This window comes from Stigmatopora argus, chromosome 13 (assembly GCF_051989625.1).
Source record: "Stigmatopora argus isolate UIUO_Sarg chromosome 13, RoL_Sarg_1.0, whole genome shotgun sequence".
Lineage (NCBI taxonomy): Eukaryota > Metazoa > Chordata > Actinopteri > Syngnathiformes > Syngnathidae > Stigmatopora > Stigmatopora argus.
Window position 1 is genome coordinate 14320769 of NC_135399.1, and position 22925 is coordinate 14343693.

Genomic DNA, 22925 nt, shown 5'->3' on the forward strand with positions numbered 1-22925 from the left:
TTTGTTTGTTTGGCTATCAATCCTGTTGATTCGGAAAGCTTTTAGTCAATGTACACAAGATAAACAAGTATTTTCACTTACCCTGTTGCAGCCGGTTTGGGTTTTTGAAGATGTCAAACTCATGATATTTGAGTAAATATTTTAACTTCCAGCGATTGGCTTGCAACCAACCCAGGGTTTAGAATGGAATTAGGATGTCATGTTCGGTTATGGAACTTCACGTCATGTCTGAAACACACACAGTGATAAAAACTCAAGTTTGTCAGAGTTAAAAACATCGCTATCTGGAGTACTTACGTAAAGAAGAAAAAAAAATGAAGCCATTTTAAGAAGGGCTATGTGTTATGTGTAGTTAGGGTTTTGGGATGGATGTGTGTGCATTCCCCTTGTGTGCGCTGTTCGTGTGATTATTGTATGCATTTTGCCCATTATGTCCCTCATGGTTTCCCTTCCCTCGTGTGATCAGCTGTGTGAATTTTGTAATCAACCTCTGTCTGTCTATTTAAACCCCGTGTGCTTGTGCGTCTTGGTCGGGGCGTCTGCTTTACACCGCTTTGTCTGCGTTACGCTATGATGCCATGCCATGTTTGAAGTTCCTCGTTTCCCCATGTCTTCCATGTCAGGTTTGGTTTATTATTTAATTATAAGTCCTTGTTATTTTATTGCCACCCCTCCTAACTTAGTTATTAAAGTTTTGTTAGAGCAGACCACGCCCTTTTGTCTTGATTGCTCCCCCGCATTTGGGTCCAACTACGTTCCACGCCCGACGCCGCCCTTTTTCCGGTCTACTTTTGATATGCATTCAACCGAAGTGAAACTGTTTTTTGAGATTAATATTATTCCTATCCAAATCTGGCAGTTTGTGAGACACCGGCCAATGTTTTCATGAGACTTTGAGTACTCGAGTACCAAAGAAAACGAAACAAAGCCATTTTGAGAAGGCCTTTACCCAGCGAAAAAAAGCCAGGCCGATGGTCGCAACTGGCATTTTAAAACAATTACGTTTCCTGTCAAATGGCTGTGATGAATTATCCAGAAGCTGTAATTCTAAATCTTCCCCAACAAGTCCCTTTGTTGTCGAGAAATTAATGAAAACAAGATAGTCTTTCATGAAAGCTGATCCGACAAACACGACAGCCAGCTGCTCCGTCTCGTACATGACTAAAACAGTCAGCATTAAGAAGAACAAGAAAAAAAAAGAGTAAGTATTCTTGCGTTTTTCTCTTCTTGCCGACCACTGGCGTAGAGAAAACAAATCAGGCGTCGAGTACGCTCGGCCATCTGTTTTGTTATTTGATGTGTGTGAATACGCGTCGTAATGACTTTGTTTGCGAATCAGCGCACGAGAGCTCTCTCCACGTAGCCGAGTGTTCAAAGCTAATCATATAATTGGAGACAATAGTCGATGACAAATGGAGACGCTCCAGGCCGCCAGCTGGGGAAGTGAATTTGTAATCATTGTCAAATCATATCGTTGCTTTTTTCCCCCTCCACCACACCTGAAAAATCCTTAATAGAGTTTGCTGTGATGATTGCAGACGGCGCATTCGTTTCCCGAATGTCTTCCGTGCACCATAATTAAAAGTACTTAAAAAAAAAAAAGTTCTCTCGTGCAGTCGTGCTTTGTTAGGCCCGATGAAATTGTAATCTGGAAAGAATCAGTGTAAGGTGAAACTAAAATTCTAAATTTGACAAACTAGTGAGCCTCTCAAATGCCAGGATAGAAAATATAGTTTTCATAGCTAATCTGTACCCACAGTTTAGTAATAACTATCTATAGTATAGTAATCGGTACCCTAAATGCCTAAATAGTTTATCTATTTGTATACACGTATGTATTCCTAAAGTCTACCCACAGTTTATTAATCTGCACCAGATGACTATAAACTGCACCCACAGATGACTAATCTTTAGTAATCCCAGTCCACAAACTGTAGGTACAAATTAGCAAGGGTTGCGGGGGTGCTGGAGCCTATTACAATCAACTATAGGGCGGGAGACACACTGAATTGGTTGCTAGCCAATCGCGAGGCACAATGAGATGAACAATAATTTACACCCACCTTCATATCTACAGAAAATTTAGAGTAGGACTGGGCGTTATGGCAAAAATGGTTATCATAATAAAAAAATGCATTGTTCGATAATTATCACAATATTTTTTATTAAAAAAAAGTGGTGTGCAATATGAAATAAATAAAATAACAATAAAAAAATCACCTATAAACATCACCATTGGCGGATATTCTAACCAATCCCCACCATGTTGCCATCCATTGTATATATAGCTATATATTATATATCTTCAATGTACTTTTACTTACCTGGTCTCCATAAGTTTTACAGACAAAATTCCACCTGCAAAAGACTACAATCTTCAATTAAAACTGACTTCACATAACTTCTTACCAGAAAGTCGTGGTGGAAGATCAAAATTGTCGTATGCCTTGAATACGCTTCACGTGTTTACAACCTCATAAAAATCAAACAACCCAACCTTACCACATAACTCGCTTTAGATTTTTTTTTCCTGTCGCAGTTTTACGTCAGTTAACGTTAGAGCTCATGTTTTTCCCATTAACGGACACATGAAAGCGAACCCGAGTTGTTGCGGTACTGTACACACAGCTTGGTTCTGAAGTCTGGGTCACGCTTCCTCTACTGTACACACATTTTAGAAAGAGCAGCTGCCAGCATTTACACGCGTTAGCTTTCCTCTCCGGGCTTTTTAATACAGCCGAGCTCCCTCCTGGTAAACTTTACAACGTCGAGGCATGCTCGCGGACCGCCGTCGAAAACGAAAAGCACATGTGGCGGCCTTCATTTTGGCTCAGCGCGACTCCCCTACGCTGTCCAAGCGTGATGCCGGGTTTAAGAGCGACACAATGAGACTAATGGATTCCCATTTCGTGGCCAAACGACATTAAGCGCAAGATGTATCGCGGCCACGTGCGCCAGATAAACAATAATATCTCGGGGAACAGCGGGAAGTGTCGGGGTCGCTCGGCCGGAGACGTTTTTTTTTTAACTTCCCGCTGCCTTTTGGTCATCTCCATTAAAAGGACATAACGTGGCGACGGAGTTTCAAAAGCGACTCCAATTGACCCTCGTGAGGAAGAGCAAACGTCCTTGATTACCGCCGTGTGTCTATTTTATCTGATTGTGCGCGTGCTCATTCACGTTCACTGCCAAACGCCATTAGCACGTATAAATAATGTAAGGGCCGCCCCCCCCCCCCCTTCTTTCTTCTTTCCCCCACTCAGCTAAGTGCCTGCCTAGGAACCTTGGCCTCCACTTGTCACTCTCCTCCATAGATTAGTATAAGATTTATTTTAAGTCTGTGAAGCACCATGTTCTCAAGAGATGTTTTTTTTTAATTGTATCAAGTGAAATGAAAGTGGGGGTCCACGTCAGGACTCATTAAAATTTAAGCCGGTTTGATTTCAGTTTTAGAATGTCCAAGCAACTTGAAAAGGCAGCTCAATATGAGGTATTATTTGAGGATTTTACGATAACCAAGGCTACTTGGTACTTTTTAAAAAGATTCCAGTTGAGGAGTCCAAAATAAAGTTTTATTTGCGTCAATATTTAGGAAAAACGTCATAAATGAAGCTCTCTTTATTGTGATTTTCTTGACTTTTTATATTGTATAGTATTATATTTTTATGTTTGCAATCTATCTGAGGATTACAGTAATACCTCGCCACTTCACGGATCGACTATCACGGATTGAATTCGCCCAACACGTGAAAAGTTTATTGGAAAAATAATACAAATATGAATTGGGGGAAAAATAATACAAATATGAATTGGGGGGAAAATAATACAAATATAAATTGGGGGAAAAATAATACAAATATGAATTGGGGGAAAAATGTCAGTCACAATTGGTCATCATTTCACTGGCCACTAGAGGGGTGTGCCTACCTTCAGGACTTAAAAAAATAATACGTTAAATGCGATAAAAAAGACAAGCCACATTTTATTATTTCACTGGCCACTACGACATTGTCTACCTTCGAAAGTTAAATAATAGTAAAGAGAGGCTTTTAAAAGTCCAAATAATATGAAATGGACACCCTAAAATCACTTTCCCTACATTGCGGTTATTCGCCAATTGCAACAGTTTTAATAGCAATTCCGATCCTTGAAATTTCCGATCTCACGATTGTTTCTGAGACGTCTCTAGTTTCGCCCGGAGAAGTCGCCTCAACTTCGCCGAGTTCCACACGCGAGCCCTCACGACCCTGGCTCGCGCCCAACTTTGCGTGGCCAACAAGCAAAGAAATCGGCGCACGCTCCCGACAACAGGGAATACAAAAAAGCGCAGCTCTAATCCTTGTCAGAAAAAGTGATGTTTTGTATTTATCCGAGAGTGTGTGCTGTTTGCTTTTTGCTTCTCCATTAAGAGAGCCGTAAAGGAGAGGGAACAGATGGCGGTGGGCCTGCTCCGTCCTGCATCTCCTCGCGCAGCCCCCGCCGCTCTTCCCGCGTGTCCATTAATCTTCCCGCTCGCCGCACAACTTTATTAAAACAACTCAAGAGAGAGCGCCAACGACGAGCCGGCGCAGCTGTCAGGAGCGCCGCGCAGAACCATTCGTCCGCAGCATGACGGCGACTCGTCCGTGTTTAGCTTTTATTTGTGCAGAGGAGACACGACGTGGAATCAAATATAGACCACTGAAAGCAGCTAGCAGCAATTTCTTCCTCTCGTGATACTCTTAGGTTAAAATCTCACTCAAGTCAACATAAAATCTATTCTTTTTCACGGAAAACCTCAATATTTGGGCCATTTTCACAGATTTTCCATCTGAACTTGGTGTTTTATCACAGAACCATGCCAATTTTTGTTAAAAGCTCTATTTGTTCACCTAATACATTAGCAACTAGAGGTGGCTAATTGGGCAGACAACCCTTGCGGGGGTGTTGGAGCCTAACCCAGCTAACTTTGAGAAGTAGCCAGGGGACACCCTGAATTGGTCGCCAGCCAATCACAAAGCACAATGAGACAAGCAACCAATAATACTCTAACCTAAGAACAATTAAATCTTCTGTTAATTTAGCATGCATGTTTTGGGGATGTGGGAGAAAACCGGACTACCCGGAGAAAATCCATGCCTCAGGAAGGTTGGATCCCACTTAGGAAATAATTTAATTTAATACAAGCAGTCAAATACTCTAAAAAAATGAATATGCCTTGTTTGCATCCAATAAAGCAATATGAAAAGACAAGCTTGGCTGTGGTAAAAATCTGAATAAATGCTCTTAACTCTTTCAGCACCATGGACAGCGCACATCTTTTTTTTCCCCAATCCCAATTTGCAATAGATTTCAAGTTGGTCCTTGCAACCTTTCATTTTTCTGTAAACACAGCCTGTTGATACGAATTACTACATTATGCCGAGACACTCCCTAACTTGTTGACGCTCTTATCAGCCGTCAAAAGTGTAATGGAGATGTCAGAGGGCTCTTCTGACAAAAGGAAGAGCGTCTAAGATTGAGGGAAAAAAAAGCAAACGAGTCTTTCCCCAGAGAGCCAGAAAGAGAGACAGAAGTGGCCGTCTCCATTTCCGCAGAGTTAAAAGGTGGCCCCTGTACAAATGAAACTCAATTTCACGCCACATTATCCCTCCCTGTTCTCTTGCCTGCCTTTCATTTTCATTAAGACCAGAGACAATCATAAATTAATAATTACTGCCGAATGTCTAAGCGCAGGCCACGGCGCCGCAACCGTCATCACCCCGCCCCCATTGCCCGTCGCCTCTGTGGGCCTCCATGTTCATGCTTGCAAAATGTTAATTTAGGTAATGTGGCCGCGGCCCTTGTCAGATGAAAGTGTTTTGTACCTCGCCTAATACATAACGGTCCATCTGATTAGATGACAGCGGGCCTATCAGAGCGTCCTAATGTGCACACAGCCAAACCTAACCACCTCCACCTTAATCTAAATCACGGGTGTCCAAACTATGTCTCGCTGCCAGTTTTTTTGGGCCTGAAGCAAATGATGAAAGCAATATGGCCCATAGAAGAAGCTTAAATACAACCTACATTCTGGATTATTTTCCTTCTGATTTCTGGCATGAAGTAATTGTTTCATTGCCATGGATGGCCTTAGACGTCCAATACAATTTGACTTAAGAGGACTGGCAGTGAATTTTTTAAAATCTTTTTATTGATTTTTTATCCAATTCTCTCTTTAACAAATGAAAGTGGAACAATTTCCAGTGCATCCATGGATAAAAAAAAGTTTAGACATCCCTGACTCGGGTTGGTTCGCGGGCCGCGTTAACGTCAACTCGATTTCATGTGATATAATATTATAGATATAATATTTAGTTGTTTTTTTATAAATGGATTAAAAGAACTGGATTAAAAGCCCTGAATATTCAGTTTTTATAGATCTAAAACAATGTTTATTTCAGATTTTTTTATATATATATTTTTAGATTTTACAAAAGGATTTTTGAACTAAAAACACAGAAAAAATGATTAAAAAATTACAATTATTGATTTAAGTGGGAAAATCAGGAAATTTAATTTACATCTATACTCTTCATTTTAATTTGATCCTAAAACAGAAAGTCGGCACTCATGATTTACTTTCCCGGGTCACACAAAATGATGCGGCGGGCCAGATTTGGCCCCCGGGCCGCCACTTTGATACTTGTGACGTACATTAATGACAGCTAATCAGCAAATGGCTAAAAAAGGGCATTTCCCCATCTCAAACAAAACAATTTAGACGTCTAGCGACGTCAATTGCAAACTCTGAATTTATTTGTCCGTAAAATAAAGGATCCGGCTAACATTGAACTTAATTGCCACGGATGTAACCAAAATAAGTTTGACATCCCGACTTTAGACGGTATTGTTGTCAACGGAATAATCCTTTATGTAAAAATCCAATAAACAACGGCTTGCATGCTTACAATATGCAATGAGCTACATGTTTTTATTTGATTTTTAAAAAAATATAATGCACATTTGGTATTTAAAGTGTTTGTGCCTCGTGGTCAAATTTGCAGTGAGTTGACGCTTGTTACAAAATGCGCAGTGATATGAAACATGTAGCTTGGGGGCCCCTTGAGTGCATTCATCACGTGAAGAGAAATAAATATAATATCATAGCGCGCAGGAAGTGAGTAGAAACAGCACCGAGTCGTTAAATGGATGAGTTCTTTCACTCGCGGGCGTTCATGACTGACCGCCCGTTGTGTGTCATATTGCTCTTTCAAGGTTGGTTGAAACTTGAGCTTTATTTTGTTTTGGGGGGAAATGAAAAAAAAAGAAAAGAAAAGACAAAACGAAGACGCTTGAAATAGCGCCGTCCTTGAATGTGAACAATACGCCATTGAATTATGCAACAATCGGTCAATTATTCATTGGGGTGGCTGTGTTACAGCCATGCTTTAAAAAGCATGCAAAATGGGAACGGGTCGGAGCGTGCTGCGTCGACACTTTTCACTCAGAAATGCTTACGGGAGAAATTTGTCTGTCCATTTCATATTCCGTATGCATTTTAAGGGGACGCCAGAAATGTACGGCGTACTCTCATCCCCGTGCAGTCGGAATAATTAGTCACGACAAGACGGTAATGGGGATAACGAATACAAAAAGAGGATGTGACATATGAAATATGAATGCCAAAAAAGATCGGATAAATACATATTGTTAAGGAGATGATAAATGTTTTTCTTTTCGGGTTTTAATTCTGCAAACTAAAGGCGCATTGATACCAAAGACGTTTTAGTTGGCTTTCTTTGGTCCGGAGTTTTTTTTTACTAGTGGTCATTTTCATGTTTGCTTAAATTTTTTGACAAAAATGGGGTCACTAAGATGCTAGTGTGCTATTGGTCGGCGTCATGGTGTCACTAAGTTCAGAATCGTGCGTGCTTAATTTAAACTTTAATTCTATAACTATAATTTCTATTGCCCACCATACGACGATTTCGCTTTATGATCCAGAATACATAACGGATTAATTTCGTAATCTCTGGGTCCACTTTACAACCCAACTCATTGGCCACGCAACATTTGCCTGATAAAACGATGGAAATTCCCGGAAAAAAAAAATCTACTAAAACGCTGGCCTCCATAGACATGAAACTAACCAGAAGAGGACCGAGTCTGCGATAACATCTTAAATTCATGACGTACTACATCTGTAACATTTTACCCAACACTGAAATGGTATTAAAAGCTTTTTTTGGTTCATTTAACAAAGAATTCCTAAAACCCTGAGCCTTTAACGGTCCCTTAACAAACACCCTACAACATGTCAACCAAAAATTGCCTTAAATTTGCATCATAATCAAAGAAAAAATCAATTTTTGTACCTGTTTTGTCGATAACTTTCCAAACCAGCAGGTTATACTGAAAAGAAGCAAACTCAAACACAGGAAACATGTCGTCGGTCGGTGCATTCCGGCCAATCAGCATCATACACTTGAAAGAACACAGGGAATAATTTATTTACAGACAGCTTGTTCACACCCTCATTTACATAACACCCGGGTCGCCAATTAGTCTAAAAAAAACACACATGGAAGTCAAAGGTGCATGGCCTCACCCCAGAAAGATTCCCAAAGGAAAAAAAAAAGATTATTTGTTTACATTTTCTTTCACTGCTATACAAAGAGAAGAACAATATGCTCAGTCATTTTCTACGGTTTCGTCATACCCGAAGGTTTTGGGGGGTAATCCCCCACCCCTTACATACATGGAAAAAAAAGTGGGTGCGTTCCCTATCTGGCGCCCGCGTGGATTATTGGAAGTACAATGGAGTGATGATTTTGCAAGAGAAAAACAAGAAGCTATATATGTTATTCTTGATAAAACACACACACAAGAGGCTTCCTTTTTCGTCTGATTGGAACAAATACGCTCAAAAGTGACGTTGGGTTATTTTTTTTCTTTTTTATATAAGAATATGCACACGTTTAAAAGTCTTTCAGGGTCAAAAGTTCACTCGTTTGGACACCAGGAAAATCATGGTGGAAAAAAAAGTCTTTTTCCAGGAGAACTTGCGGCACAATGACGGTTTGAGTGACTTCTTTTTCTTTCTTTTTTTTTAAAAAAGGAAAAAAAAGGTTTTGAGGGTTCAAAATCCTTTTCAATGTACAGAAAAATCCAAGAATGGTCACCTCTTTTACAAAGATTACAGTACAAGCGTAATGAGAGGAAAAGTCTTCAATTTGAAACGTTTTTTTTTTCTTGTGGTGAGTAAAACCCTAAGTTTTTGTTCGTCACAATATAGGATTTATTATTAAATATCATAATTCCAGGACAAACATTTACATCATGCCTGCATGCTTTTCTCAACAAAGTGGCAGCTAAGAAGAAAGAATGATGGCTCAGGAATACAACAGAAAAAAAAAGTTTATATGTACGGTGGTATTGTTTGACTAATAACGCTACTGCATGACATTATATACACACGCTTATATAAATCTGCTCCAGTTGACCTGTCATTTTTAGCATTGTACAGTGGGGAAAATATGTATTTGCTTCGCCAATAATTGTTTTAATTCTCCCATTTAAAAAGATGAGGCCCGTAATTTTCATTATAGGTCAATTATGAGAGATAAACATAAAAAAAAAATACTTTTTATGAATTGTTATTTAACCAAATACTTGTTTTTCACCATTCTTTGCATTTTTTTTAAATAAAAAATCATAAAATGTGATTTCTGATTTCGTCTCTCATAAGTAAGGTACTAATTTGATTAAAATGATAGGTCTCTCCTATCATTTCAAGTAGGAAAACTTAAACAATTGGCGGCTAATCAAACCCACATTTGAGAGGCCCATAATTTAACTTTGAGAGATATTTTATTTTTAAAAAATGACATTTTATGAATTGTTATTTGACCAAATACTTGTTTTTTTTACCATTCTTAGCAAAAAAAATCATAAAATGTGATTTGTGATTTCATCTCTCATAAGTGAGGGACTATTTCAAGTAGGAGAACCTAAACAATTGGCGACTAATCAAACCCACATTTGCGCCACTGTACGCATGTACGACAGCGATAGAAAGGAAACTTGATTGTATTGTCATCTAAGAAAAACATCGCGTTTTTCTCCCCGCGATTTTTCACATTTCAAAAAATTTGAAATACAAAAAAAGGGCAAATTGTGGTCATTGGTATTAAACCCAAATCTTCAGTGTTATGGTTGGATGAATGGGTACCAACATTTGACTGTGCTCAACATCTACAAACCGCAGCTCAACTCAAATCCCGGAGAGAGAAGAACTTGTTGTTATCCTACTTTCAGACCCACGTTCGTTCCTCCAGCATTTCCTTTCAGCGAGGAGCTCTTCGTTGTCCCCAAACTAAACTGCCCTGGAAATGGACTCTGGAGAATCTTTTTCAATCCTTTCTTCCCATCTTTTGTTTCCTTTCTTTTTTCAAATCACCTTTTCTCCCAACAGATTTCTTCCGAGTAAGTTTCTGCGGTCGGCGCTATTAATACATCACTGCGGTTTTCAGGAAGAGTCTTCCGTCTGGAAAACACAGACGTACGAAATTAGCCCCAAGTTCTTTAAGATAACTCTCATTACTGACATGAACACCTAACAATAATTCTTTCATGCACAAATTATGATTTTTAAAAAAAAATCTCAATTGTGTCTTGCCGTATTTTCGTGTCACATCCGAGTATAAGTCGCACCAGCCAAAGAATACAAAATGGAATAAAAAATATATACAAGTCAAACTGGATCGGGCATTTTTTGCCATGAACACCCTCTAACAATTATTGCTATAACTCTTTCATGCACTAATTAGGTTTTTTTGAAAAATCTCAATTTTGTTTTACCGTATTTTTGAGTCACACCTGAGTATAAGTCGCACCAGCCAAAGAATACAAAATTAAATAAAAATATATAGAAGTAAAACTGGCCTTTTTCCCCTCATCGAGAATTAATGAGTTAATTATCCTGCTAAACATTTGCTATTAGATTTTTTGTAAATGTGCAAATGTTGAAAAAAGTACGCAAAAATGCGTTTACAAAATTACCACAATAAAAGAGGATTTTTTTCTTCTTAGATATAAAAAATAAGTTTGTTAAAGGGTATACATATTTCATTAAATGCTAAATAAAACAAAGGGATTTTTTTCGACCTCTCTCAGCATAAAAAAAACCTTTGAAAGATTAATTAATACATGTAAATTATGCAAATTATGCCCATGCAAATATTTTATGAAGGCAATTAAGGGATTCATTAATTAGACCTTTTTTCTCTCTCACTTTCTTTTGCGTCAGTGACATTTATGGATTTCATTTTTACATGCAGAAGTGGTTAAAAAATGACCCGTCTCGAAAAAAAAAATCTTCCATATTCAAAGGATTCATTAAAAAAAACATAGCTTGTATGATCATTCATTTAAATTTTTGGGGAATAGAACCCTTGATCTCAGACCTGCGAGGCGGACGCGCTAACCACCCCCGCACCGTGCCACCCAGGGTCAATTTAACGACTGTTTAATCGTTAAAGCAGTAGCAGAATGTCATCAAGATGGCGGCGAAAAGAGCTTTGGAAGCCGTTCAAAACACAGCGAAAAGCAATTAATAAACACCGACTGTGTTCATATTTGCAGAATTAGAGAAGTGTGACAAAAGACAAATAGAAATAATTAGTTTGCTAAAAATGACGCCCTCATTATCCCCCAAGCCGCCACCTCCTCCTCGAGTCCCCGAGTTAGGAGAATCGAGCGACACGTCGGCTGCTGATTGGCCGCTCTCCCCCTTTGCCTTTATTTAGTTATTTATTTTCTCTCTCTCTCTGTAATTTATCAAGCTCATTTTTTTGTGTGTTTGCCATTGGAGGTTAATTATACAGCCGGGCTGGAAAAGTGGAGCGCAGGAGGAGACACGGGGTGGAAGACAAATGCTTCACTAATTGAACAAAAAGCACAAAAGCGCACCGTGTATTCCTTATCAATTCATTTTGAATTTATTTATTCATGTTTATTAAGGTGGACGTAAGAGCAAGTTTCACCATTCAGTGTTTTTTTTCTTCTTTTTTTTGAACTCTAAAGCAGGGGTGTGCAAACTTTTGTTCTCCGAACAAAAATAAAATATAATCAAAAGACATTTGGAAAATATAATCATGTATTTTTAAGTATTAAGTGTCCAATCTAGTCTGACTGGGGGGTCACTCTTTTGTTGTTGTTGCAATTCCGGTAGTGACATCACAACCAGAATTTAGGGTCACGTCTAGGAACAAAAGTAGAATAAAATCAAAAGATATTTTGAAAATATAATCATGTATTTTTAAGTATTAAGTGTCCAATCTAGTTTGACTGGGGGGGTTGGCAACAATTAACGATCACTTTTTTTTGTTGTTGTTGCAATTCTGGTTGTGACATCACAACCAGAATTTAGGATCACGTCTAGGAACAAAAATAAAATAAAATTAAAAGACATTTTGAAAATATAATCATGTATTTTTAAGTATTAAGTGTTCAATCTAATTTGACTGGGGGGTTTGGCAACAATCAACGATCACTTTTTTGTTGTTGTTGCAATTCTGGTTGTGACATCACAACCAGAATTTAGGATCATGTCTAGTTTTCTAGTGCTGAAAATAATTGAAGAATATAAATCTTATATGCTAGCAGACTGTAAAGTTATGGAAATCAATCTGGGTGTGACATCATTTTATTTTATTTTTTGTGTGTGGGTGGGGCCAAGGCATCTGAGAAAGGACTAATTAGGATATAGTTTAATTATGATACTTTTCCGTCACAGCATTTTGCGGTGAAAATATGGAATGCAATCATTTTAAGGTCACTTGCCGTTGTATTTCAGAAAACCTTTACAAATTGCATAGCGGCAAGACTAAAGGTTAATAACTCGACTGGAAACCTTACTTTTAATAAACAATCTTCAACGTGTGCCTAACCTTTGTAAATACGTTGTGCGTGAATCTTAACATAAAGTGCTAAGTAAATGATATTTTATCACGAATAAGGAGTCACGATTGCTTGGTGGCGAGTTTGCCCTTTTCACAAATATTACCTTTAGTAACTTTTAGTTCTACGGGGACAATTTCTGCCTGAAACTCCGATTAGAGGCGCTTTCTCGCTCCCCCAGGCAACTTAAAGCGACACGTCTGCGGCATGATAATTGAGGTTGTTTTAGCGTGATGTCTTGCGTGTGCGTAAACACGGATAGCAGACAGCCCGTTGAGGTTATCGGCGTTGCGCGCCCTTCCCCAAAAAGAGCGTGCGATGCCACCCCCCCTGGCCCTGGAGGCGAACAAACAAACAAAGCATTAAAAATGCACCAGGCTTATTCATAAAATGGATTGATTTTGCCTCTTTTATTGCTACCAAAGGGGAGATTCCGACGCTTTTGGTGGTTTTATGACTCATTAGTATTTCCTGAGAGGTAAACAAACGCGCTTGCTTCTGTAAAGAAAGCTAGCACAAACAAGTCAACCGTTTGGTGGCTTTTTTTTGGTTCGCAGAGATGTTTTTACCCTTGGCGGAGGTGAAAGGGTTACGTGTTTGTTTTGTGTGTCATTGTATTTGTTTGCTCCTAGGATGAATACAAGGCAATTTTTATTTTTTCCTGTGTTTTATTTGATTTTTTCTCTGTGTGGACAAATTTAAAACCAATTCAGAAAGCGACGGTTTGCAATAAAGTTTCGTCTCTGTTGTTTGTTTGGTTTTTTGTTTGTCCGATGGCAAGGTTGCAAATGAAGAAGCTGCCATTCGTTAGTTTAGAAAAGATTTATCTTGTTATTTTTTATGGAAATGTAGTAGTAGAAATCTTTATGAATCGGAAATTGTGAAGTAGCTAAGATGAATGGATAAAAAGATGTCATTTCTTTCAAAAGAGGAATTTGACATGAGGTTAGTCAGGTATCGCTATCTTTTTATTGACTTGTGGTAAATATTTTTGTAATGCGATGAGGTTGCCCTGCAATTGGCTGGCAACCAATTAAGGCTGCCCATAGTTGGCTGGGATAGGCTCCAGCACCCTTGTGAGGATGTGTGCTGTGGAAAAGGAATGAATGAATATATGATGTTAATATTTCTGTTGAATAAATAAAAAAATAAAATTAAAATGCACTATATTCATATCAATATCTACATTTAATTTAAAAAAATATATATCCATAGAACAAATGAATTAAAACTCAATGTATTTATCGAATTTTTTTTTCAGCACTAGTGCGTGGGGGAAAAAAAATCCTAGTGCAAACATGGCACACACACACACGTTTGTTAATTCTTAAATGGGCAGCTTGAATGCTCTATTTTAGTTGCTGTTTGTGTTGAAATAGTGACCATGACCTGCAGGACAAAAAATGGTTTCGTTCAGCTATATTGACGGCCGCATATTTCTCCCCTCTATTGAAAGCTATTCTGGTTTTTCCTCCTTGAAGGCATTACACCGTCTCTAAAGAGAAGTGATGATCTTGACCCAGTACGGCGGCCCAGATGGCGAACGGCGGCGGTCCGACGGCAGGCACACAAAACCGGTGCGTAAAAGAGGACGAGAAGAAGAAAAGGCGAGAAAGATTTATAGTCTCATCTGAGCCCTTCTACCTTGTATTGTCCTTTCAGCATCTGTTCTTCCGCTGCCGCGGTCGCTCTCCATCTCAGGGGTCAGCGCGTCTGCGGGAGAAAAAGAAATCAGCGCCGTTAAACATCCAGCCGACGTCCGGCCGGCCTCGGAGACCCGTTTTTGCTCCACTAATCTCCTGCGTGGAGTCACTTTGCCTTAAAAAGACATTTCGCAAAACCGGCAGCAACTCAGATAGCCAACATAAGAGATGTCGTACTCCAAGTAAGACAAATAAAGGCTTGGCTCAAATGATCTCTCCCTTTCATCAAGGAAAAATGGATCGTCAGAGCAATTAAGAGAGGTGCACTGACTTGACTTCATTGAACTCTTAATATGTATAGGCATTTATTTTTCCACTGACCGTTGAGAGAGCGGATGCTGTCGGAGGGCGAAGGCTGCTTGAGGTTCTGCTCTGCCTGCTCTCTCCTCTTGGATTCATACTCCAGAGCTTCTTGCAGTTTCCTCTTGGCCTTCTTCTCCTTCTTCAGACGCTTCTGGATGATTGCTAATTGAGGGAGGGGGGTGGGGTTAGGGTTCCCCAATAAAAGAAAGAAATAAACATGGTGCATGGACGATATATGTCATCTAAGTGTGCTGAAATTAGATGAAAGGCAGATTTCTGTAGTTTCTGGAATATAAGTCGCACTTTTTAAAAAATAGTTTGGCTGAGCCTGCGAAAAATACTCAAGTGTTACTTATACATGTGTTTTTCCTCTCTGGCCATGTTTTTTTTAGGCTAGGGTTATCCAAAAACTGCAAATGTGGCGATATAGCCTGATGTTCTACTTTTAACTATACTTTAAAGCACAGGTGTCAAAGTGGCGGCCCGGGGGCCAAATCTGGCCCGCCGCATCATTTTGTGCGGCCCGAGAAAGTAAATCATGAGTGCTGACTTTGTTTTAGGATCAAATTAAAATGAAGAGTATAGATGTATATTAAATTTCCTGATTTTCCCCCTTTTAAATCAATAATTGTAATTTTTTAATCATTTTTTTCTGTGTTTTTAGTTCAAAATACATTTTGTAAAATCTAAAATTATATAAAAAAAGCTAGTTTTAGATCTATAAAAAACTGAATATTCAGGGCCTTTAATCCAGTTCATTTAATCCATTTGTAAAAAAAAAAATTGAAATATTATATCTAAAATGGTCCAGCCCACATGAAATCGAGTTCACGTTAACGCGGCCCGTGAACTAACCCGAGTCTGACACCCTTGCTTTAAACTTGTTTATGTTTTCTGATCAAGTAAAAGTTTGCCCTCCCTAAAATGCAACGTATATCTATTTTTTTCCTCTAAATTGTGTATTTTTGGGCTGGTGCGACTTATAGTCCAAAAATACAGTAAATTAAAGGGTATGTCCACAAGTGGAGCAGTGAATCATCTATATGTGCATCAAAACTTTACTTCAAGATGGATTTGGCTACCTCTGTTCTTCTGTTCCATGGCCAGTTGCTTTTCCAGAGTTTCCCGCATTTCCCGCTCCCGAAAGAGTTCCATCTTCAGCTCCGTCTTCTCCAGCTGAACCTGCTTCTCCTGAGCTCGCGCATTATCAATGGCCACCTTCAGCAGGCCCTGCAGAAACGCACAATATTGAAAACTCATACCGGACTGCATTATCTGTGTTGATTATTTGTTTGTGGTCAAGTTCTGGGACTACAAATGTGAAAGGGAACTGCACCAAAGCGAAAAAAAGTCCAATCTATTCTGGCCTGGACCAAAGAACGCTAACTTTTCTCCTGCTATCCCAATGATCAGCCCAAAATATGAATATCCATTGAAAAACAACGGTTATGAATACTACCTGTATGTTGGTGAGGAGAGTCTCTATTGATGAGAGGCCATCCGGAAAGAGGAAGGGCGACGGGAACCCGGGAGGGAGAGTCGGTCCTGCCAACGACAAACGCTCGTAGCTGTCTCTCGCTATTGGCGTGCACATCAGGTTATCATCTGCAAACAAAACTGTTTCAATGTTAAGTACTTGTACTCATCCATCTTTACATACATGTTTCTATATCCTTTTACCCTGATGAGATTAAAAAAACCAAGTCAAATAAAAGATGCAAAATACACTCCAATGGCCCCTGTGAAATTTCTTTGTATTGCTTTTCCTCAGCATTCCAGAGTGGGCGCTAAACACCATCAAGATGGACATAAATCCCAGCTTCCCCCATTTAAGAGATGTCACGTGTACAAGAAAATCCCAAATAGGCCCGCCCGCGTCGGCCCCCGTGAGGCCGGCGCTTTCCTTTGTGCTCGCTTGTCCGTCAAACCGACAGTGACGTCGTTGCGCGCTCGACACCACGAAATGCTCGCCATCTGTCGTCCGGCCTCAGAGGAGTACGGGAGGCAACGTCGGCGCGCCGAGAAGGTTGCTATAATCCGACGGTATCAAACGTACGGCCCGTGGGCTGAAAGTGGCCCACTAGGGGCTCGTTCTGCATGACGGGCACTTTGCGTACATTAAACGCATTCATTTTTTTCAACAAAACCAGACATTTGTGAGTCGTGTGATCAAGTTTGCGCACTTTGCTCCCCTATCCGCAATCAAATTCATTCATTCACCCCCTGCTGACAAAATGGCGCCCTCAATGGCAGCCAAGGAGTTAATAAGGAACATTAAAATGCCTCCAAAATTGGTCGTTCTAGATCACGATGCAGATTTTAGTGTTGATTTGTGTGACGGAAAAGAAATGGTCCACAAAGAGTACCCCTCTTCCCCCCCTGTCCACCTTCCCCCATCAACATTCAAGCGATGCCAGCCAAGAGCCGGGAACAGCTGGCGCTACATTAATTAGTTTAAAGTATTTATTTCGCCCATCCTCAGAGCAGATTGAGCAAAAACATTGGAGATTATTTCCAGCATCTGCAAAATGCCCTGGAAACATGTCGGGCGCCAAAAAAAATCAAGTGTTAGGATTCGTGGTTTAGGCTGCTAATTTGGATTTGGAGTCTACCTTTCGATGCAGAGAAGATGTGGAAAGTCCGTGCAGGGAATAAACAACCTTTCGGCTTTTATTCCTTGGGAAAGATGTTCACTCTGTGTGATTAATTGCAATGGATGTTTGCCTAATGGATTAAAATGGGTTCATAATGCCACCTCATTCGGATAATAAGGTTGCCACTTTCTAATAGAAAGTTGCTTTGTCTCACTTTAGCGATAGGATGGACATATTTTACTTTACACTGAGCAGTTTCCTAGAATTTATGCATTTTTATACATATAAATGATGCTACTCTACTCGAGAGATCCTAGAAAACAATAAACGGAGTGCTTTGCTGTCAGTAAACAATGGATTTTTTGGGGATGCACACGACAAGACATCAGTATAATGTGTTTAAGCATAGAAAAACATAGCAATTGGAAATATAAAGATTAGATTAATCTGAAAGCCAATTACTGACTGTTGACAGTTAAACAAGACCAAAAAAGACCCTCAAAAACAACTTTTTTTTGCCAACTAGAGCCTATCAAAAGTGTTGATTTGATTTAAAATAACAGTCAGCTTGTTAGAAAATTTAAATCGAATTTTTAAGTGTCATTTAAGAGCTATCTTAAAGTCCAATCTGTAAAATGTGAGAGCAACTGCAGACATCTGCATTGAGGTTGAACGTGGCGTTTTTTTGTTTTGAAATGTTCACTAATGCAAACGTCGTGCAATGTATTTTCTTATTTTGTACATCTGAAATTCCATGTAGTGATGATGACTGGTAAACATCCGCGAAAGGAACTGGAGTCTCATATTTGATCAAGTTCTATACGTAGTGCACGTCTAAATGCACGTACGAGACGATAAATTGAGGTCTGGAAAAATGACCAACCTCATTTGAATTTACTGAGCGATTAACTTGACGATTGCATATCGCAACAAGCTTAACAAGTACAGGACGCAAAAAAAGGCCTAAACAAGAAACTATGGACATGTCTGAGAGGCCATTTTGTTCATTTTCAGCGATGATTTCCATCCGGCACAATGTGCGAAATAAACGCCTTTAGAGTAGGATGAAAGCGCCATTTCATCTCCATAAAACACCTAATGAAAGATGAAAACGCTGCGAGTTGGCCAGCGCTCAGGTTGATATAGATGTCGCCCACCCCCGATGAAATCACCATGTCAAGGAGGGACGTTAGCAGACCTCTGGGAGAGCCGGCTTCGTAATTGATTCGTACCGGCGGCACTTTGTCGTCCTTATTCCAAGCTGGCATTAATCGTAAATCATTGCTTTAACAAACTCCGGCGTCGGGCTTCCGTCGACACAATGTTGGATCACAGAGAATATTTGATGGCTTTGTTGCGAAGGGGAAACAAGCCGCGGCGCGGCGGGAAAAGCAAACGGCGCGTTTTGTTCGACAGATTCCGACGTGCGTGCGTACCGCTCGTCAGGTAACATTTCCTCCAGGAGATGATTTAAAAAAAAAAATTGGGCAAATCAAAAACAGGAATTAAAGTTGTTTTTGTAGCCTAGCCGAACACATCTTCGATTCCACGCACGCTTCTTGGACGTCTACTCTGGCACGCGGAGGCGTGTTTATTCCTCACAACGGCTTGATGAGCGCGGTCTTTGACTTAATTACAGCGAGCCGAATCTGGAACAGAGCGCTCTGCTTCCAGGTGATATTTCAACGAGGATGCCAAGAGCAGCTGGGATGGACGGCGGCATCCGCGTCCAGGCCCGTGCCCATCAAATAGCGTCCGGGAAGAGCGGCAGGTCACCCCGACGGCCCCCGGCCGTCCTACCCTGTTCCGTCACCAATAATGTTTGACGCGCGAGTGTTTGGCGGGATAATAGAAGCCGCAAATAAAAAGGAGGACGCCGTAAATACAATGCATTGTGAAGGAAACGGCGTCATTTAAAAAGCCGCAGCCTCCATAACTCCCTCCTTTCTCCATCTTGCTGCTTTGAATAGCTGCAAAGGGAGTCCTTGACAGCACGCGAGCAGTGATGAATTACCTATCCGCTTAATTTTCTCACTCCTCCACTGTTGTGCTGCTAAAACACCAGGCCAGGCAGTGACTTGACTATAAATACATACAAAAAATATATAATGCATGTATAAATATGAATCGCTTGGACGGATGAAGGCTTTTGGCCAATTTACATTTAGTTGAAAGTGGGACTTTTGGACTGAATTAAAACAAATGGGGAAAAAATAAATTAATTCGGTCAGTTATTTTGAATTGTATTCATTCATCTTCCATGACGTTTTTCGTCATAAGGGTCGTGGGGGTGCTGGAGCCTATCCCGGGTAGCTATGGAGTTAGTTAGAGGAAATCTCCACATAGGCTAACCAACTTGGGGAAGAAATGATGGATAATTTAATTTAAAAAAAGTTGCTCAATACTTGTTTCTTATATCACTTGAATTTTTTGTATTGTATTTTCCGGACTATAAGTCTAATTTTTTTTTTTTTGCGTTTGGCTGGGCCTGGACCTATACGCAAGTGGGACTTATGTTTTTTTATTATTTTCACCTGACCGTCAACAGTTTGTTATTCTGTTTTTATTCTAGATATAAAAAAAAATGGTAATATGTAACTTCTTAAGATTCTTATCTTGACTGTCGTTCCTTATTTTCCAATTAATTTAACATATGTTGTATAGCATATTATTTTTTTGCCTTTTCATTGTGCATTTTTTGGCGACTTAAATTCAGGTGCAACTTATAGTCCCAAAAATAGTGTACACAATATTAAAGTATCAAAACCACTTCCCAAACACATTAATTTCATAAGTAGAGGTAAATATATCAAATGTCACGTATTGACGAATCGCCCAACGACAACAAATATTGACACTAAGCAAAAAATATGCATTAACACTCTTTTTTTTCTTATTGACAGATACATCACAATCTGCGGCAAAGCCAGAGGAGGAAAATCTTGTGAAATTTAGCCGCAATCTCGGGATAAATAGCCGTAATTGACCTTGGGAGTTGAAAAAACGCGCCATATGTTTTCTGGTTCCCGTGTTTGAAAGCGACTCCCTCAGGACAGTGTTGAAGTGGGGAGAGGGTGCGGAGAAAAGAGAGACAAAGAGAAAGAAGGGGTCGAGAAAGATAGCGAAAAAGGCAGAGGAGATGGATGCGTAGATGGCGGCGGCAGCGGCACACACCAACAGAATGATTGAAATAGTGACAAGCGCAAGGGAGAGGGATAGGGCAAAGGTACACTGGGCCGGGCCAGTCAGAATGATATATTGACAGGTGAAGCTTTTGTCCTTGTGAGCGCCGCTACTCCCAGCAGGAGAAGCTAAAAAAAAAAAAAGAAAAGAAAGGGGAAAAAAGCGTCGGCTTGTCGGCGCAGACGCTGCACAATTACATTGGATTTGCTTAGCACCAGAAGCCTCCTACTTCAAATGGACCAGTTATGACCGCTCGGACAGCCATTAGCGGCGGACGGGGCGCTGATTTCACCTGCACTTAAAAGCAATGGATTTGGAAAATCTTGTCAAAGGGAATCATGCGTCTGCTCTGGCGAATGTTAACGTTATGTGCAATTTGAGCACTTAAAAAAAACATGAGGCTTGCTTATCTTGCAATCGCTGTCTGCGCTTGAAAGCGTCTTTCAGGCTAAGTAGACTGGAATGGCTGACCCGTCTAAATGGATGGAGATGTGCAATATTGTTTGCTTTACATTATGCTCAAGTATGTTCGCCGAGTAGCACTTTTGTTTCGGACTGAATAGTAGTCGACGTACTGGGCCGATGCCACGGAGAAATTACATTAGAGTAAAAATAATGTGTACCGTTTTTTGGATAACTATAGTAAAAAAAACTGTTTTCTGTGGTCAAAGAGAAGAAATATATCTATATAAGTCGCACTTGAATATTAGTTGCAGGACTGGCCAAACTATGGAAAAAAAGCCACTTATAGTCCAGAAAATACCATAGTCAGTCATGATAACAAGATTTTTTTCCCATTTTTTAAAGAGTGGCACCTGTTTAAAGTGATCTATCAATTCTTAAGGGGAGCATATCGATTATTATTACGATATATCACAATTTCACTAAATTGTCACACCCCCATTCTAAGACAAGGGTGCCAGACTCGGGTTGGTTCGCGGGCCGCTTTAACGTCAACTTGATTTCTCGTGGGTCGGACCATTTTAGATATAATATTTAGATTTTTTTTTATATAAATGGATTAAAAGAACTGGATTAAAAGCCCTGAATATTCAGTTTTTTATAGATCTAAAACAATGTTTATTTTAGCTTTTTAAAATATATTTTTAGATTTTCCAAAATGATTTTTGAACTAAAACACAGAAAAAATTGATTAAAAAATTACAATTATTGATTTAAAAGGGGGAAAATCAGGAAATTTGATATACATCTATACTCTTCATTTTAATTTCATCCTAAAACAGAAAGTCGGCACTCATGATTTACTTTCCCTGGCCACACAAAATGATTTTTGAACTAAAAACACAGAAAAATTGGTTAAAAAATTACAATTATTGATTTAAAAGGGGGAAAATCAGGAAATTTCATATACATCTATACTCTTCATTTTAATTTCATCCTAAAACAGAAAGTCGGCACTCATGATTTACTTTCCCGGGCCACACAAAATGATGCGGCGGGCCAGACTTGGCCCCCGGGCCGCCACTTTGACACAGGTGTTCTAAGGCATTTCCTCGCATCTCTTCTTAAAAACAGAAGACCTTTTTTTCTTAGGAAAGGCGGAGCCTAGACAAGAGTTACGCCTCGATATTACATGACTTTTACCAAGAAGACTCCGAGTTGTCCTGACGGAACCCAAATTTCGAGATTAGTTGTCGAGCTGAGAAAGTTCTGCTTCGCTGGCAAAGTGAACAAAGTAAACATGCTGATGGATGCGTGTGAAAAAAATGCAAACACGGTCATTAAGCAAAGGCAATACACAGGCGCGCTAATGTGGCCTCATCACATTGAAGCTAATTTCCTTTTCATCACGGAGAGACGAAAATGAGACTTTGCTCCATCCCCGCTGGGGGACAAAGTCAAGGGCCCCCGTTCGGGATCGGGCTCGATTAACAGGTAACATTTGGCACCCGCTCTCTTATCGCGGCGTGACAATCAAGAAGCCTTGTTTTTTCTTTTGTTATTTGTTTTCCCTCCCGTCGCTTGCAGATGAAATCGCTGGCTGCAAAAAAAGCCATTTGGAGACAAGGTGAGCGGGATGAACAGGTTAGCCAGTGGGCCGTGTTATCCTAAACGCTCTCCAAAACATTACTGTGCACGGGCATTAAATTAGCGGCGGCCCAACCTTAAAAATGTTGACATTTAGCGTGACTTTTTGGAGAGTGACACCCTCATATTTTTCTCGTTGGAAATCATTAAATCTCAACTGCCCTATGGCCGC

The 22925-nt window shown here is 39.9% G+C and overlaps 1 protein-coding gene across 5 annotated transcripts in view; it reads right to left on the bottom strand.

Annotated features, from left to right (window-relative positions):
• Positions 1-8446: 8446 nt before the first annotated feature.
• dachd (dachshund d) overlaps positions 8447-22925 on the bottom strand; it is a 104582-nt gene continuing 90103 nt past the window's right edge. For 3 of the 5 annotated variants that reach the window (XM_077617214.1, XM_077617211.1, XM_077617213.1), the window contains exons 7-11: positions 16387-16544; positions 16010-16157; positions 14946-15089; positions 14566-14634; positions 8447-10507 (exon numbers count right to left, since the gene is read on the bottom strand). In XM_077617214.1, coding sequence (XP_077473340.1) covers positions 10470-10507; positions 14566-14634; positions 14946-15089; positions 16010-16157; positions 16387-16544 — 557 coding nt within the window. In that variant the 3' untranslated portion in view covers positions 8447-10469. The remainder of the gene's footprint in view (positions 10508-14565; positions 14635-14945; positions 15090-16009; positions 16158-16386; positions 16545-22925) is intronic. The other 2 variants (XM_077617212.1, XM_077617215.1) reach the window with 1 other exon arrangement.